The sequence below is a fragment of the Sebastes umbrosus genome, chromosome 9 (genome assembly GCF_015220745.1).
Source record: "Sebastes umbrosus isolate fSebUmb1 chromosome 9, fSebUmb1.pri, whole genome shotgun sequence".
NCBI classification, from domain to species: domain Eukaryota; kingdom Metazoa; phylum Chordata; class Actinopteri; order Perciformes; family Sebastidae; genus Sebastes; species Sebastes umbrosus.
This window is the reverse complement of record NC_051277.1, coordinates 19348830-19365329: the sequence shown is the minus strand read 5'-3', so window position 1 is coordinate 19365329 and position 16500 is coordinate 19348830. Positions and strand designations below refer to the sequence as shown.

Genomic DNA, 16500 nt, shown 5'->3' with positions numbered 1-16500 from the left:
TCCTCCGGTGCTCCTAATGGCATCTGCAAGATTTCACAGACCGGAGGAAAGCAACCAATCAGAGCCGAGCTGGAGCCTTGCCGTCTCTGAGCAGCTGTCAATCAATCGCAAACTCAGATCAAACGGTCAAACTAGGCAGCGCTGATCAAATATGAATACATATTCTGTTACTGTAATGCCTATTACTCTCCTCAAATGTTTTCAGAATCATCTTGTAGTGTACTGTTTAGCTGTAAAATGAGAAAGTTTGTGACCTAGCAGCCATGTTGAGATCAGTTGAGGAAATACCAAGCGCCGCCCACCAGCTGGAGCACACTTTCTCATTTTACAGCTAAACAGTACACTACAAGATGTTCTGAGGTGAGAAATAAGCATTACAGTAACAGGATATTGATTCATATTTGATCAGCGCTGCCTAGTTTGACAGTTTGATCGCAGTTCGCGAGTGATTGACAGCTGCTCAGAGACAGCAGGCTCCAGCTCGGCTCTGATTGGTTGTTTTCCTCCCTGTCTGTGAAATCTTGCAGATGCCGTTAGGGGCACCAGAAGACACAGAGGCACTGTCTCATGTACTACTGTCAGGATATAGTGACCGTTTTATAAAGACTGCTTTTTTTTTAAATAATATTTGCTCCATTTCTACCTCCCGGCAACTTTAAATGGGATAATATTTACCTCTGAACTGGTTTGAAAGAAAACAGTAGCAGAAGTATGATTTTTTAAATTCCTGCACACACATTTGTTCAGCGCTGCCTAGTTTGACTGTTTAATTGCAGTTCGCCAGTGATTGGCAGCTGCTCAGAGACGGCAGGCTCCAGCTCGGCTCTGATTGGTTGTTTTCCTCCAGTCTATGAAATCTCACAGATGCCATTAGGAGCACACAATGGCACTCAATGCTTATAAAAGTTAACATTTGCACAGCTGTACAGCAGTCCATACAGCTGTTATAAAAGCTCTCTGGAGCTGTGAGGGATCAACTGGTTCATCTCTTCAGTGTCATCTCAGGCTTTTCTGTATAGATTCACAACGTGATAAGGCGTTGAATTATAAAGTCTGATCATAAAGAAATAAAAGTAGGCAGGATGAGCAGTGCTGATGTCAGAGACAGATGATAAACTGCTGTGAGATGAGGCGGTCAATTAATGAGTTACTAAAGTTTGATTGACCCACTGTCGCAAACAAGATCATATCCACTCCAATGACCCAAAGACTATAAACACATTTAGTTGGAATTACCCTTTTATGGTCTACATTGAGATAGACAATATAACGTAAAATATGACTCTGATCACGTGCAAAAACATCTCCTTGTAAAGTTCAAAGGCTCAACTTCAGATGAATCTCGGCAATATTTGGAAGCTCATTTAAGATATATTTTTAGGAGCGATAACGTAAATACTTTAAGTCTTGATATGGTAAATAAAAGTAAGTATGGGATATACTTTAGTCCAGACCACTTCCCCCCATTCAAAGACGCAGTGTGTGTGTGTGTATGGGTCAGTTTGGTGATAAAGTGTGTCTGTGTGTGAATAGGTCAACTCGGTGGCAGCAGTGTGAGTTTCTGTGTCTGTGTGCTGTTTGGGTTTCTGTGGTTAAGATGTCAGGAATGTGAGTGGGCCACTGACGAAGTATGTTCTTCATCAGGAACCCGTTCAAAGCACAAACTCGTTTTACAGTTCCTCACAGATGGAAAACATGTCAACATACAAACAAAGCTACTTCTATCAGATTATGAATTGATTTGTTGATTGTTAATAACTGACTTAATTCCCCCTCCATTCCAAAATGTGTTTTACTTATTACACTTTGATGTACTTTCACTGTGCAGAATGATGTGCGTGCAGAGTTTTGACATGAGAACACGTGTACATCCATATGTACCTCCAAGTGCACAAACACAGAGATGATTGAAAGACAAATATTTGTATATTCACAGATCCTGGATTTTTAAATAAGGAAGGCGGATGTTTAACAACATATTTGAACTTTTGGATATCTGGAGGGGATCTTTAGACTTTACTATGTCAACATATGCACATGTTTAGTAAACATATCTCAATAATCATTTACTGAAACATCACAGACCAACTATGCCAATCTAAAACCCTATCCCATTAAATGAGAGTTTTAAATCAATGCTTTCCAACCTTCTTCTTTGATTTGCACGTTGCCTTACGATGATGACATCACTGCCAGTATGTACCTGCTGTCAGAGGATAGAAGGACGTGTTTGGTCATGCCTTAATGAGTAACTATCTCAAGCAAACACACACACACACACACTCAAAACACTGGGTGGAATGTTTAAGAGTTATTTTGGGGATCAGATTCACAGTCTCCTCATCTCTGCCTGCTGTGGTCTGTTATTTAACTTAGCAGACAAAAACAACTTCCACATGTTTGTTGCTCATGAACTTGGCCATCAGGTCAGTCACCCTGTGTATACACAAATATAACTGGTGCAGTCATATTTATGTAAGTTGTTTAACACTGGAAAGGGCAGTCATCCAGAGTAGAGAAATATTCTCTATGCACTTACAACTACATTACTAAGAACCTGAAAAACTAGAGCAACTACACTTGCTGTGACTTGATTAAAATGATATGATGCTTGACTAAACACACAGTATGTTGGTATTGCATGGCTGCCACTTAAAGAGAAAAGCATAAGCTTTTAGCCATGGATTTGTCAAGTATTGAGGCCCCATGAATTATATATGTATTTTTTAAATATTGTTGCATCTCTGGTTTTACAAACTCTCTTCTCTTGAAACCCATAATGCATTGCAGTATTAGACCATTAAAGTGGCAGTAGGCAGAATATTTCTGGCATCATTGGGCAAAAATTCCATAATAATCTTTCAGCATATTGTAATTCAAGTGTTCTGAGAGATAACTAGACTTCTGCACAGCTGGCTCTCATAGACAGCAGATGGACAGCAGATCTCAGGTCAGCTCTGATTGGTTGTTTTCCTCCGGTCTGTGAAATCTTGCAGATGCTGTTAGGAGCACCGGAGGACACAGAGGCACATGATTTTTTTCAGGTTACCTGTTTCATGTACTACTGTCACGATATAGCGACCGTTTTATAAAAATAACTTTTTTTAATCATATTTGCTCCAATCTCGCCTACTTCTGCTTTAAGTAGTAGTTACACCTCAGTTCTAGGTCATATCTAGAAGGGAGCCCACAAACCGTGAAATCTGATCTGAGAACTGCAAATACTTGCAAAAAATCCCGTGAGACTCACTGCCCAACGACATATCCTAACCTTAACTACTCAAGGTCAATGCCTAAACTTAACTACTCAAGGTCAATGTCTAATCTTAACAATCTCACGAGAGTTTCTCCAGTTTGGGGGCTCCTTTCTAGCCACTACCTCAGTTCTAGGTGACAACCCTGAGACCCGCTGGATTGCCATCCAATCACAGAAAAATGCAATTCTTGCAGAAATCTCCAAATGTCAAATGTATTTGAAACCAAATCACAGCATGGCTTTTTGTAAGTTGTTCTTCAATGTCTTGGTGTCTTAATGTAGTGTTCGGAGGGATTATTGATCATTTTTATCAATTCTTGAGTTGTAAAAAAAAGGGTTAAATATAGCAACAAATCTGTGTAACAAATGGTATTAACCCAAAAATGACAATTTATGAGACATAATAGAGCATGGGGATGGCCATCATATACTTCTATCATGATGTTCTAAGCCCTTATAAACTTTCACAATTTATTTTTAATTAATTAATTCATTAATTAATAAATGTTTATTTCTGATTTATGACGAGAACAACTTGACACACAGTGCCGAGGTGCATCTCAAATTAATCTTCAGGTTCCCAGCTTTCAGATGATGTACACCACTTCTATGTGACATTTACTGTTGACCTGCTATCTCACCCTAAAGACCTCCTGTACCCCCCTAAAAAAAATGGGTCTAAGCGGGTCTCTAAGGGTTAAACAACATACAAGCTGCATCAGTGGGATGGTGCAATTCGAGCACTGAAACAGAACAGACTTGAGGAAGTGATTTCAGCTGAGGAAATAACACTGATTGCTTGGTGACAGTCAAGAGTTGCTTTATGCACTTTACTTTATAAAAGGCTGCATAAAACATGCACAATGGACATTGGTGCTGATTAAGTGACACGATAGCAACAGTAGGAGACAGTAAACAAAATGAGATAGTGGAAGGTCCTTGTATACCAACTTTACAGACGGTGTTCCAGTAGATATGTACAGTTATGGATTTAATGCTCCATAGGTTTAATAGAGGGCTTTTACAAGCTCAGATCCAGGCTCAATGATAGCAGAGTAATGGAGAGCACACAGTAGGAGGGATGAATGGTAAACACTAGCCTTGAGTGAACACTGGAAATTGAAGGACTATATTTTTATAGTCATTTAAAAATCATTCAAAGCTAAATCAATGAGACCTTGATATCATAATCAATATTTGTGTCAGAAACTGGAGACACACATCAAGGTTTTCCATTCATATATCACCCACCGCTTTCATTATCCGTCAAGATGGATGGATGAAAAAAGCAGACTGTGCGACAAGTGCATCCTGCGTTATGTTCCCTTTGCTGTGTTGACACAGACTAACTATTGTTACAGTATTGATCGAGTAAATGAGCAGGCGGCAGGGCTGTAGCAAAGTCCAGCTGATGTGATTGATAACCGATCAGTCTGTCCTCCTTTCGGCTCTCGGTTCTAACAGTTTTTCCAGTTCTAATTGAGCGGACTGCGAGGCTTTTCGTACCAGCAACGTTTATCATCTCTGTGTGTCAGTTCCAGTTCCTGGGCAGGCTCTCGAGGATTCTGCGTCGGTGGGAAGGGTTCGTCACTCCTGCGGCGCATAGATCCTCCTCAGTGATGCCACTGTAGAGAGGAGAAATGACACTGAATCATAGACTGTATATAAGAAGTGGACGCAGTCACCGTGATGTCACCAATTGGTTTGTAGACCGCTGTTTGAAGGCTCGAGTTCGTCATTTTGGCCGTCGCCATGATGTTTTTTTGCAACCAGAACTGACTGAGGGTGGAGCTAAGTACTATTGAATGCTGAATAAGACATTTTCAGGCGACCAAAAAGGTTATAATTAACTTTCATGAACTGAAAACAAACTGTGAAAGAGTTAAAGTTCTAAGATGAAAAACACGGACAACACCCAGACCGGACAACGCCGGGGTAGCGACCTATCAATCAGAAGGTAACCCCACCCTTAAGAATACCCTGCTTTATGGTCTGTTTGACTCTAAACGGAACCATAATTTACTAAATGAACATCATGCTGTATTGAAGAAGACTTGAAACTAGCAACTGGGACCATAAACTCATGTACAATGTTTACTGAGGTAATAAATCAAGTGAGAAGTAGGCTCATTTTCTCATAGACTTCTATACAATCAGACTTCTTTTTGCAACCAGAGGAGTCGCCCCCTGCTGGCTGTTAGAAAGAATGCAGGTTTCAAGTACCTCCGCATTAGCTTCACTTCTCAGACCCGAAGGTTACCCACTGCACTGAATCAAGCCTGACTGGAAATTCAATAGCAATTCATAGTGATTATTACGTAGTTTGTAAAGTTTATAACATCATACATAGTCCAGTAAATCTTTGTAAGTACACGTTTGCCAACATCTTTATATCAACACAACACGACTGGATTTATTGTAACATTGGTTCCCCAGTGAAGCTCTAACTGATCATGACCTTCAACAGATTACTGCAACTGTCTTGTGAATGCCGAGGTTATTTCTACAGACAAATATAACTTCCTCTGTGTCTGTGTAGCAACTGTAGCCACATTGTTTGTGTCTGTCTATGAAGTACGACTAGTGGAACGTGTTATCCAAAATCATTTTACCCAGTGCTTGAAGTAGAAAATAATAAGTGCCAGTTCTCCCCTTATTCACATGTTGCTTTAAGTGTTGACCGGTATCAGCAATCTCTTGCGACTTATTCCTATTTATTCATTATTTCTTTAAGCATGTTATACTGTGTCAGTCATAATCAGTTCTGATTTTATTGCTATATTATTATACTTGTGTCATGCATCTTCTATAGTAGGTCTATAATACTCCAATAATATACCAACTGGAACATTTTATGGTTAAGGTGGTGTGTTTAGTGTTAACAGTTAAAGTGATTTCCTGCGTTATTTGTAGCCTGTAGTCGGGTATCATTCAGGTTTTAGGAGCAGTGTCCCAATCAGGATATTCCTACATATTATGCAGCAGCATAAAGAGACACATTCTGAATGTTTACAGTGAATAAAAAATACTAGGAGATATTGGGTTTGGGGGTCCTCCCCCAAGAACATTTCAAGGTTTTTGACTTAAAACTAAGCAATTTTACATTGTTTTGGACCATTATTATTACTAGTTAAATGATTATTTTATTACTTACACATATCACGGCCTTCAGATTCAGAAAACATTTAAATAATGTTTCATTAATTATAATGTTCACAAATAAAAAAAAGTTATGACGAACAGTTGACTAATTCTTTTACAAAAAGGACGTTAACATTGTATCGATAAATAACAGCGCCCTCGATCAAACCCCACCTCCCCTGTGCCGTGTGTCTACTTGTCCAGATGCTCCCCACATTGTTTTTATGTTTATACGGCATAAGGCGCGATGCAAAAAATGCTGGTGCCTTGCCGTTATGAATCTCCCAGATAACCGGATATGGAGAGGGCAGAAAGGTGTAAAGGCAGCTTTTGAGAAGTGCCGGTGAACAAGAAAAAGTCATGGTACGCCAAAGAGTAAAATGTAGAAGTGCCGTCCTTCGAGCACTGATTTTACCTGAAGTAATCCAGATCATCCCAGCCATTAAGGCTGAGTCCCAGGGTGTATTTCTGAAGACCCAGAGCACTGAGAAGCTCCCGCACGGTCTCTGGTGCACCTTGGAGCACGGACACCTACGTTGAGATAAAGCAGACCGATTATTTTCTTTTTTTTACAGAGAGCCAGGAGTCATGTCTTTTTAAAACTTGTCTTTGAGAGCAGTGTCCTACCTCTTTCTCCCAGCTGTAGCTTCTATCTCCATGCATGGAGGGGCCATTTCTATAACTTGGCCTATGGTTGGGTATGGACGGGCCTCTCTGCACTGTGGGGAAGAAGTCAACTTCGCTGAGGGACTTGGCCATTTGCAAAGCAGTGAGGGAGTTGTCTCCTGTACGTCCAGGGGGCTGCTGGTCCACCATCCAGGGAGCAGAGGCCTTAGAGTGTGCTAAGTGAGTGGGGGTGTAGGGGAAAGCTGACGGCACCTTGGCTGCCCGGACAGGATTGGTCTGATGTTGGTCCCTTCTGTTTTTTTCCCTGATGATTGCTGAGTGATTCATATACAAATTCCTCAGGTTCTTCTCGGGCAGTATGGAGTCTTGAACTATTTTTTTAACTTGGTATTTGTCTCTGGGCTGTGAAGTCTGTTCCTGGTACTGTGGCAAGGCGTTACTTGAGGGTGGAGGTATGGGAGATGGGTTTTTGGCCGGGAAAAGCTGATAGGAGGAGTTGGTTTGGGGCGTGTGAAGGTCATTGGTTGAAGTGTACTGGGGCAGGACGGCTGGTATTTCAATCTCTGTAAAGTCTGATCTGCGACAGGGTCTTCTGTCGAAGCCCTGACGTCCTGAGATTTTTGGGAGCTGCAAGGCCTCATTTCCAGACCAGATCACCTGAGGGTCCCGTCGCTGAGGGAGTGCCTCTTCTACCCTGCGTGGCACCGACACTCCTTCAAAGATGAAGTAGGCTGGATTGGTGTAGCTGCTTGGAGTTAGTTTGGGAGGAGCTGCCAAGGACCTGCAATGTTACAATTCAATGTTATCAATGTGTCCTCAACTCTCACTCACTTTCTTTGCAAGAGTTCTTAATGTGTTTTCTAACAATCACTGTTAAAGGGTAACTTCTATTTTTCAACCCGGACCCTATTTTCCCATGTGTTTGTGTCTAACTGACTAATAGCGACAACAATTTCTGAAAATGGTCCAGTATTGAGGGAGAGCTCTGTAGACAGCAGCTGCTCACGGGCTGCAATATGGTGCTATTGGGGCAAGCTGTCATTTATGTCCACTAAAAGTGCTTATTTTTGCCATGACAGGCTCCGATTGTTATTATTAGTGTCTGACATTATCGAGAGAGTCTCGCTCAAGGAGAAGTCTCATTCTGAATCTGGCGAGGTGACGTGTTGCCGGTGGAATAGTGGAATACATCCATGGTGGAAACGCGAGTGCCAGCCGGGCAGAGTTTGTTGTGTTGTAGCTTAGTGTTATCTAAAAGATTTTCAATCTCATTGCTGAATATTTAAATGCTTTTCACAATGTGGATGAGTTCTTTGAATTCGATGGCCGCCCGTATTTATTTGAGCCAGAGTATACGGATATTCAGATTTCATGAGACTTCTCCTTGAGCGGGACTTGGACACAATAACAAACAGATCGGATCAAGCGAAAGGTTTTATTTCTCTGTTCACCTTTCTATAATGTTGTCAGACACTTATAATAACAATCTGAGCCTGTCGGTGACAAAAACAAGCACATTGACGCTGCTCTCTTGCCCTCGCAGCTCCTTTTGCGGCTGACGGTTTCAAGAGAAGATGAAATACAATCTAAGGAGTCCAGTTTGAGTAATACGCCCATGAATTTAAAGGCTTATCAGACATCAAAACAGTACACAGCAGCATTGAAAAAGCAAGTAATAGCATAAAAAAAACATTCATAGTATGATGTAGATAATATTTACTATATCACAATTCACATGATTTGGAAACAAATTTCTAAGGTTTTTTTTCAAAAATAAAAGTATGCAGTGGAAAGTGAGTCTAACTTTGAGCTTGGTTATGCACAGCAGCATAACACAGCAGGTAAAGTGTGCTCACAAGCTCAAAAAGGATTTGTAAAAAAAGAGTGTATGTGACTCGTCAGAGATATTACTGAGGACTGGGTACGTTTTTCAAAGAACATGAAGAGGTCCTCACCTGTTTATTGGGGCCCGCGTAGATGCAGGAGACATGTGTCCTCTCCCAGGACCTTTATCACCTTTCTCAAAATAGAACCACTCTGAAAAAGTAAAATCACAAGAAATCAACACATTTCATAATGAGCAAGACTTCCTCAAAGTCTGTGTGGTGCGTGTGGGCCAAAGGCCGTGCCAGTTTGCAATCACACGGCATAGTGGTGTTTGTGTGTGTAGTTGAAGAGCCTGACCTGGCAACATAATACTCATCTGTCCTGTTTCAGTATCTCAGGATGCATCTGGTCAGGGTCAGTCAATCAGGAGCCAAAAGAGGAAGCAGTCGATAGATACCAGCAAGTGTAAAGCCAAGCCAGGGATCATTGAGGAACCAAATAGAGGAAGCAATGTGAGACTCACGGGAGAGTCAAAGGACGAAGTGACAGTGGAGATGAAAGTTTAGTGGGAAGTGATAGTGCAAGCAAGGCATAGAGTACGGGAAGACCAGTTCCGGCTGAACCCACCATAGGTCTTCTCCCGAGTTCCTCGTCTGTCCTTGGGCACATGAACCCTGACTCGTCCTCTTATGGAGCCCATCTCCTCGCCTCGGTGACTCAAAAAGGTCTCAAACTGCTCCGACGCACCGGCGAGTGAGCGCAGAGCCACACAGCATTCACCTAAAAACAATATTAGATCAATAACACAGTTCACGCTGGAACACGACCTGCAACCTATCCATCCAGATAGTTTCAGCATGATTTCCATAGAACTCGACACTGACTGTAATGCAACTGCATTGAAGGTCAATCGCATTAGATTTGGAAGAAAATGTATATTTAAAACACTCAATTCAGTGTCTCAAAATACAGTAATTCATCCACTTTATTGTGAACATATACCAACCGTATGACTCAAACCCGTCACATGACTTGACGGACAACAGCAGGTGCTGATCCTGAAGATACTCCATGTCGGACATGATTGGAAGAAGCTATAACAGACATAAACAAATTACAAGTTAAGAATCTGACTTCAAGAGCAAACAATATTTTCAGCCGTTTCCAAATGAATTTCCTCGCTAACCTTCGGCAGCTGTTTGAAGGACCAGCCCAGTTTCAGAAAGCGGGGAACGTCACAGCTCTGTGAGTCATTCTCACTTGAGCGTCGTGTCTCTGCAAATAAAGACATGAATGAATCTTTGCCCTGTGCTGCTTAACGGCTTTATGTAAAATATATGTTCTCATGTGGCACCATACTGTACCTTCAAGGCAAGACGAATGAAATTCAATGAAGAACTTTGCTTTGCTCGCCGTCTTCACGATGGCCTCGATGCCTTCCAGCTCTACCCAAGCCTTCTCCATGCTTGGATTTGTGTCTGTGTGCGAGACAAACGCATAACAACATTGTTCACTTAATGAAGGGACATATTCCATCTGTTTGTGTCCACAACAATGACAGCACCTGTTTTGGAGCCAAACGGTGACGTCACTCCCACTTGGAATGTGGCAAAAACAGGCGAGTGATCGCTGGTGAAGATGTCATCTGTGCAACCTGGTGAGAGACAAATACACCATACATCATATTACTTTATTATTATAATTATAATAACCGCTAAATATCTACTGTAGTTAAAGTCATTGTGCAGTACTGTAAGGCAGATGACAAAAGAGTGATTTAGGAGACAAAGATTTGTTTTGCTACTACTCAGTGTTTGTTATGTTATGATAGTTTGCTGAGGTTAGTCAGGAACAGAAGCTCGGGTAGAATAAGAGGAAATGACTCTGTTTCTTTAGGGACCACAGACCAGGATGTAGGGGTTGACCGTTATTCTTTTTGAGGGTTGCTCTTATTTTGCAGTGGTACAAAATGAAAAAAAATGACCACAGGTATCTAATTTAAGAATGCTGCATCAAAACCTTTGGCTATGTCTAGACTTAACCCTCAGAGACCCACTTAGACTCATTTTTGTCTTTTTTTAGGTGGGTACAGAGGGTCTTTATGGGGAGATAGCAGGTCAGCAGTATATGTCACATAGAAGTGGTGTACATCATCTGAAAGCTGGGAACCTGAAGATTAATTTGAGATGCAGCTCAGCACTGTGTGTCAAATTGCTATAGTCATAAATCTGTAGTAAACATGAACAAATGAACAAATTCATTAATTCAAATGGATCGTATCAGGGCTTAGAACATTATGATGGAAGTATATGATGGTCATCCCCATGCTCTATTATGTCTCATAAGTTGTTGCAGAAATTTTGGGGTTGATACCATTTGTTACACAGATTTGGTGCTAAATTTAACCATTTTTTTTACCATTCGAGAATTGATAAAAAAATGGTCAATAATCCCTCCAAAATACCACATTTAAGACACCAAGACGCTGTGATTGGGCTCATTGGATACAGAAGAATACTCAGCTTCACAGTGATACCGAATTTATGTAATTCCAAGACTGTTTAGGGACCCCAGTATGCAGAAATATTCAAATACACCATTCTTTTAATAGGCGAAAATAACACATTTTTGCTGCATGCAAAAAACTGCATGTGATTATCAAAAAGTGGGCATGTCTGTAAAGGAGAGACTCGTGGATACCCATAGAACCAATTTTAATTCAGATAAGACCAATGGATTCCTTCAGTTTTCTAGTTTCAGATGATGCCAGTACCTTCACTCTAGCTCCAAAACTGAATCTGCTACAGCCTCTGAAAGACAGTAAAGTCTGTCGGGATCGTCTGCGATCCTAGGGTGTCAGAGCACTGACATCTCTGTGCTGCTCGTATACATTTCGTCTGTGCTTTACTTAACTGTTTACTTTTCTACTTGAATCTTTTTTTAATCCATTTTTTTTTTTTAAATCTCCAGATCTTACCATATGCAGTGCACATGATGTGCATCTCTGGGTAGGACTTCCACAGAATCCTATCACACCATGATGGGACATTGACTCGAACCTACAGAAACAGATTCAGGTATAAGTCAACAATGCATTGCACAACAAGTTAAACTGCCAAATATAGAAACTGTATGCATTTAAAGACGCCTTCATTCCTGTTATGACAGAGGTTCCTGTTTTAGACTGTGGGTTAACTCTGAACCTCCTATTTTTAGTGGTCATGCCAGCTGCTGTCAATCACCTCTCCCTTCAATAGGATTAAGTTACGCATTCAAATATCTTAAGAAGTGAGTCAACTGTATATTTAGAGTGCTTCTAGGATATTTTCTTTGTAGTTGTGCTTTGCTGGTACAGTAGGTATTACATATTTCGCATTAGAGAATACAGTAAACCTGAATGTCATTCAGAAAAATGATTAAGAGACAAACTACGATGAAGAGGTGCCTTTATGTGGATAATGATAGCACTTAATGAAACACTGAGTGGCTCCAAAAAGAAACATTGCTAGTGGCTCTCCAACATCTTTAAGATGCATTGGGCCTAATGCAGGAAGCAATATAAGGACAACTATTCTTTTATTTCTGTTCTCCAGGTTATCCACGGTTTGTTCTTATTTTGTTAGTACCCACTGATTTCTGAGATTCACCAGTGTTTTCTTATTTTCGCTCTTCTCTTAGGTAAGAGAGAATTTCACGATTGGTTGAGAGCACTCTTACCAAGATAAGTACAAAATATCTTCTTTTCCCAGTCCACACATTGTTTGTCCAATGCAAAAAAAAACAATACGTTTTAAATTTAAGGAACATAAAAACATGTAATCAAATTTAGATTATTATATGTGTAAAAGTAATTATAATGATTGGATATTAAATTTGTGGGCTAAAGAAATACTATTGGTCCATTGATCCCAATTAAGATGATATTTTAAAAATGAAATATTGATATCATGTTAATAACACCCATATTATCATATTGTGTAATCCAGCACCTCTTAAATCATTTTATATACAGTTATGGTTACAGACTCTCTCTCAACCTCCCTAAACTCGTATTTTGAGTGTAATTCATTTGCCAAAAAAGTGACAAAACCCATAATAAACAAAGTTAAAGATGAATCTAGCATTATTATTATTATTATTTCAAATTGTCTATAGATATTGCGTTAATTTTGTTATTCTGAATTATTTTGGCCATGATAACCTTGTAGTGAAAATCTGATATTGTGACAGCCCTACTTAAGACTATAAAAACCTTGATGATATAACGTGTGTTCAGCTTCTGAATGGCTTACGTACTGCTCTTAGATGCTTTGGCCGTCCAGGCCTTATACGCAGGGAACGCATTTTTAGAGATCGCACAAATTTATTAGATGAGACGGATGAATGGCTGCTGAACCGTATCACATTGTCAAGAGCACTGCCTTTGCTGGGTTTTTGATTTTCCTGTAACGCCAGTACTGGTGGTCTGGAAAATCATATGTTTACTTGCATGATTTTAATATTTTTAACTTTACTTTTATTATTCCTGAAACTATTTTTTTGCACTTTTTCTTTGCACTCATGCACTGCTGCAATTCTTTTAAAATGTTGTATTTTCAGCGGGTTTTATTTTCCATCTTTTGTCATGCATTCTATGTATTTCTATTTCATCTTATTTTATCAAGAGTTTTATTTCCCATCTTATTTCCCAATTAATTATGGCATTCGATCCCTGTTTTTATGTTCATTCTATGTCTAATTTCCCTTATTGTAAAGCACTTTGTGCTGCATTTATTGTATGAACGGTGCTTATACAAATAAAGTTTTATTGTTATTGTTATTATTACTTTATTTAAAAGCACCTTGAGTTCTTCTTCTTGCAGCCTTTTTTTGGTTGTATCTCTCCAATTCTTGGGCATGTGCCAGATTATTTGCACACAGCACAACACCTGCTCTTATATAGAGTTTAGGGGGCGTTACCTATGCTAATAATAAACAATCGGTACCTATGCTAATAATAAACAATCAGCCACAAGCCTTAAATTTATGATCAAATGGGATTTATCATTCAGCACACCTGGGTAAGAGCAGATTCGGATGATTAAGAACATTTGGTGTTGAGTTGACTTCTCTTATTTTTTCTCTTAACAGAAAATTAAGAGAAAATATGAGAGAAATATGAGAGAAATTTAAGAAAATGCGTGAGGCCCAAAGTCTAAGAGCCACGAAAGTTTGTACAAAATATCGTGGCAATCCATCCAATAGTTGTTGAGATGTCTGAGTCTGGACCAAAGTGGTGGACCAACCAACAGGCTGACGCTGCCATTCCTAGAGACATGCCACTAAAAACCTTGAAGTGATTCAAGTATTGCTTGTGTGTGTCCAAGTGCGGAAATGTTTTTATTGTGGGCAAGCATCCTTCATCCTGCGCCTGAAAGACTTTTCGATGTACACATCATCTTGTTTTTTCCTGTGCTGCTTTTGTGTAACAAAAAATGACTCACTCCTGAAGTCTTGTACTTCTGCCACAGGTAGCAGTCTCTGGAGCCCCGTTCATACCGATAGGTGGGTGGAAACGCAATCTTCTCTTCCTCTTAACCACGATAAATAGAGAGAGAGAGTAAAGAGTGAGGTAAACAAAGGTAGAGCAGAATCTATATTAAATTGTATTTATTTATTCATCATTTATTTTGTTGTTGTAAAATAGCATTAATGGGCTTATACAATTAACTGTCTAGATTTCAATACAGAACAAAGGTCAAACTGAAACTCACTGAAATTGAGAAAGGACTTCCTCTTGTGTCTCTCTCGGGTCAGCTGGTCTGCACACATGAGCTCCTCGAACTCTCTCTTAGATACGTGTTTCAGGATGTCCTGGAGTCAGAAAGAAGCAGCAACATCAATGTCTGTCTTTCTTCAAGGCTGCTAAATCAGAACACTTGAAAAAATGAGCAATATGAATGAATAATAAAGAAATAAAAAAAGCTGCTCCGACCTGCACATCTAAGTCAAGTCTGTAGTTGAGGTCTCCGCACCAAAAGAGATGGGCGAAGCGCAGGCTGATATCGAAGGCACCGAGCTGTTTGTCGCCCAGAGAGAGCAGTCTGAGGATGTCCACAAAGTTCTGGTTCCTCCTGAACATGATATGCATTACAAAAGACAATCTTTTTAATATTACATAGAAATGTAACACATTTGGTGTTACACATATGTATGTACACGCAATGTACCTCAGGACTTTCTCACTTCCAGAGGTCAGGTGGCAGTTAACAAACCCAAAAGATGTTCCATTGAAGAGGAAGGAGACGCCAACCGCTCCCTTGTTTCCTGAAACAAAAGAAAACAACCTCAATCCTCCAGGCTAATAAAAACACATTTTGTTCTGTTAATCATGCACTATTATTTCTGGCTGTCAGCCATGATACTGGTCATTTCCTGTGTTTCCTTTGTGTGTATTTGTGATGGTGAGCCTACCCAATGTGCCAGTCTTCACACTGGCTGTGTTCACATGGCTGATGCGACTCTCATGCTCTGGCTTCACAAACACAGCCAGTCTCATGTTCCAGAGGGACTGTACTGCCACCTACAGGACAATGCTCCAAGTTACAACAGATAGACCAGAACAGTTTCCAGCCAGTCAAAGACACATAATTACAGATTTCTTAATTGATTTGACCCGTTTCTATTAGGGATGCACCGATGCCGGATCAGATTTCGGGGCGATACTGACTCCAATAGCTGGATCGGGTATCGGTGACAATGGGGCCGAGCTATTCAATTCAATTCTATGTTTATATACTATATACATTATATACTGGAATTTTAATATTTGACCAATGTGTTGCTGCATTAAAAAGGTTTACACTTGAATTGTGATTCCTGTTAATTTTGAAGATTTTTTACCAATTTGCTGGTACATGATTTTATTTTAATAATAAATAACAACTCAGTAATTGTGTTTCTATGTATTTATTTGTTGCATTTTGTTTTACAAAGCTAGGAAAGCAATGTTTAAGTCAAGCCTGATGTTGCCTTACACATAAAAAATATAAAGTGTTGTTTTCATTTTGATTCACATCTTTGTAAAAACAAATACTCACATTTTCTCACATAATCTATCATTGCGATGTTTTACATACATATATATATAAGCGTTCTTGTGGGTGTGTGTGTATATACACACACAAGAACGCTGTTGACAAAATATCAGAAACTCACAAAGCTTTTCTTTATACTCTGAGACGATGCTGAAACATTTTCCTTCCAAGTGAAAAAGGTTCCTTCACACTTATAATAATATGTGTGCTATACCAAGTTATTTTTTTTCTAATTTTATATTGTTTTACTGGTTTTATTGTTTGTATTGCTTTTTTCTTTTGTATTTATTTTATTTATATGTTTTTCTATATATATTGTACAGTTTTGTCTTACATTTTATCTTAGTTTTGCCTTACTTTTGTTTGGCCTCACTGTTTGGCTTTCTGTTGTTATATTAAATCCTTTAATATAAGGTGCTATATAAATAAAGTTATTATTATTATTATAAATGTAGCATTTCAAGATTTATTTGAGGGTGAATACCGTTTGAAATGTCTTTTCACATGTACAATAGGTAAAATACAAGCTTTGTAAGAATACACTTAAAACTGTATGCTTTATGTTTATATGGT

The 16500-nt window shown here is 39.5% G+C and overlaps 1 protein-coding gene across 2 annotated transcripts in view; it reads right to left on the bottom strand.

The window, feature by feature from the left end:
* Positions 1–4059: 4059 nt before the first annotated feature.
* The window catches only part of inppl1b (inositol polyphosphate phosphatase-like 1b), a 39349-nt gene continuing 26908 nt past the window's right edge, over positions 4060–16500 (bottom strand). For both annotated transcript variants that reach the window (XM_037779890.1, XM_037779889.1), the window contains exons 13-27: positions 15305–15413; positions 15061–15157; positions 14826–14964; positions 14605–14704; positions 14335–14423; positions 11829–11910; positions 10416–10505; positions 10216–10329; positions 10038–10126; positions 9858–9945; positions 9479–9631; positions 8980–9061; positions 7025–7805; positions 6813–6928; positions 4060–4881 (exon numbers count right to left, since the gene is read on the bottom strand). In XM_037779890.1, the coding sequence (XP_037635818.1) occupies positions 4788–4881; positions 6813–6928; positions 7025–7805; positions 8980–9061; positions 9479–9631; positions 9858–9945; positions 10038–10126; positions 10216–10329; positions 10416–10505; positions 11829–11910; positions 14335–14423; positions 14605–14704; positions 14826–14964; positions 15061–15157; positions 15305–15413 (2223 nt within the window). In that variant the 3' untranslated portion in view covers positions 4060–4787. The remainder of the gene's footprint in view (positions 4882–6812; positions 6929–7024; positions 7806–8979; positions 9062–9478; positions 9632–9857; positions 9946–10037; positions 10127–10215; positions 10330–10415; positions 10506–11828; positions 11911–14334; positions 14424–14604; positions 14705–14825; positions 14965–15060; positions 15158–15304; positions 15414–16500) is intronic.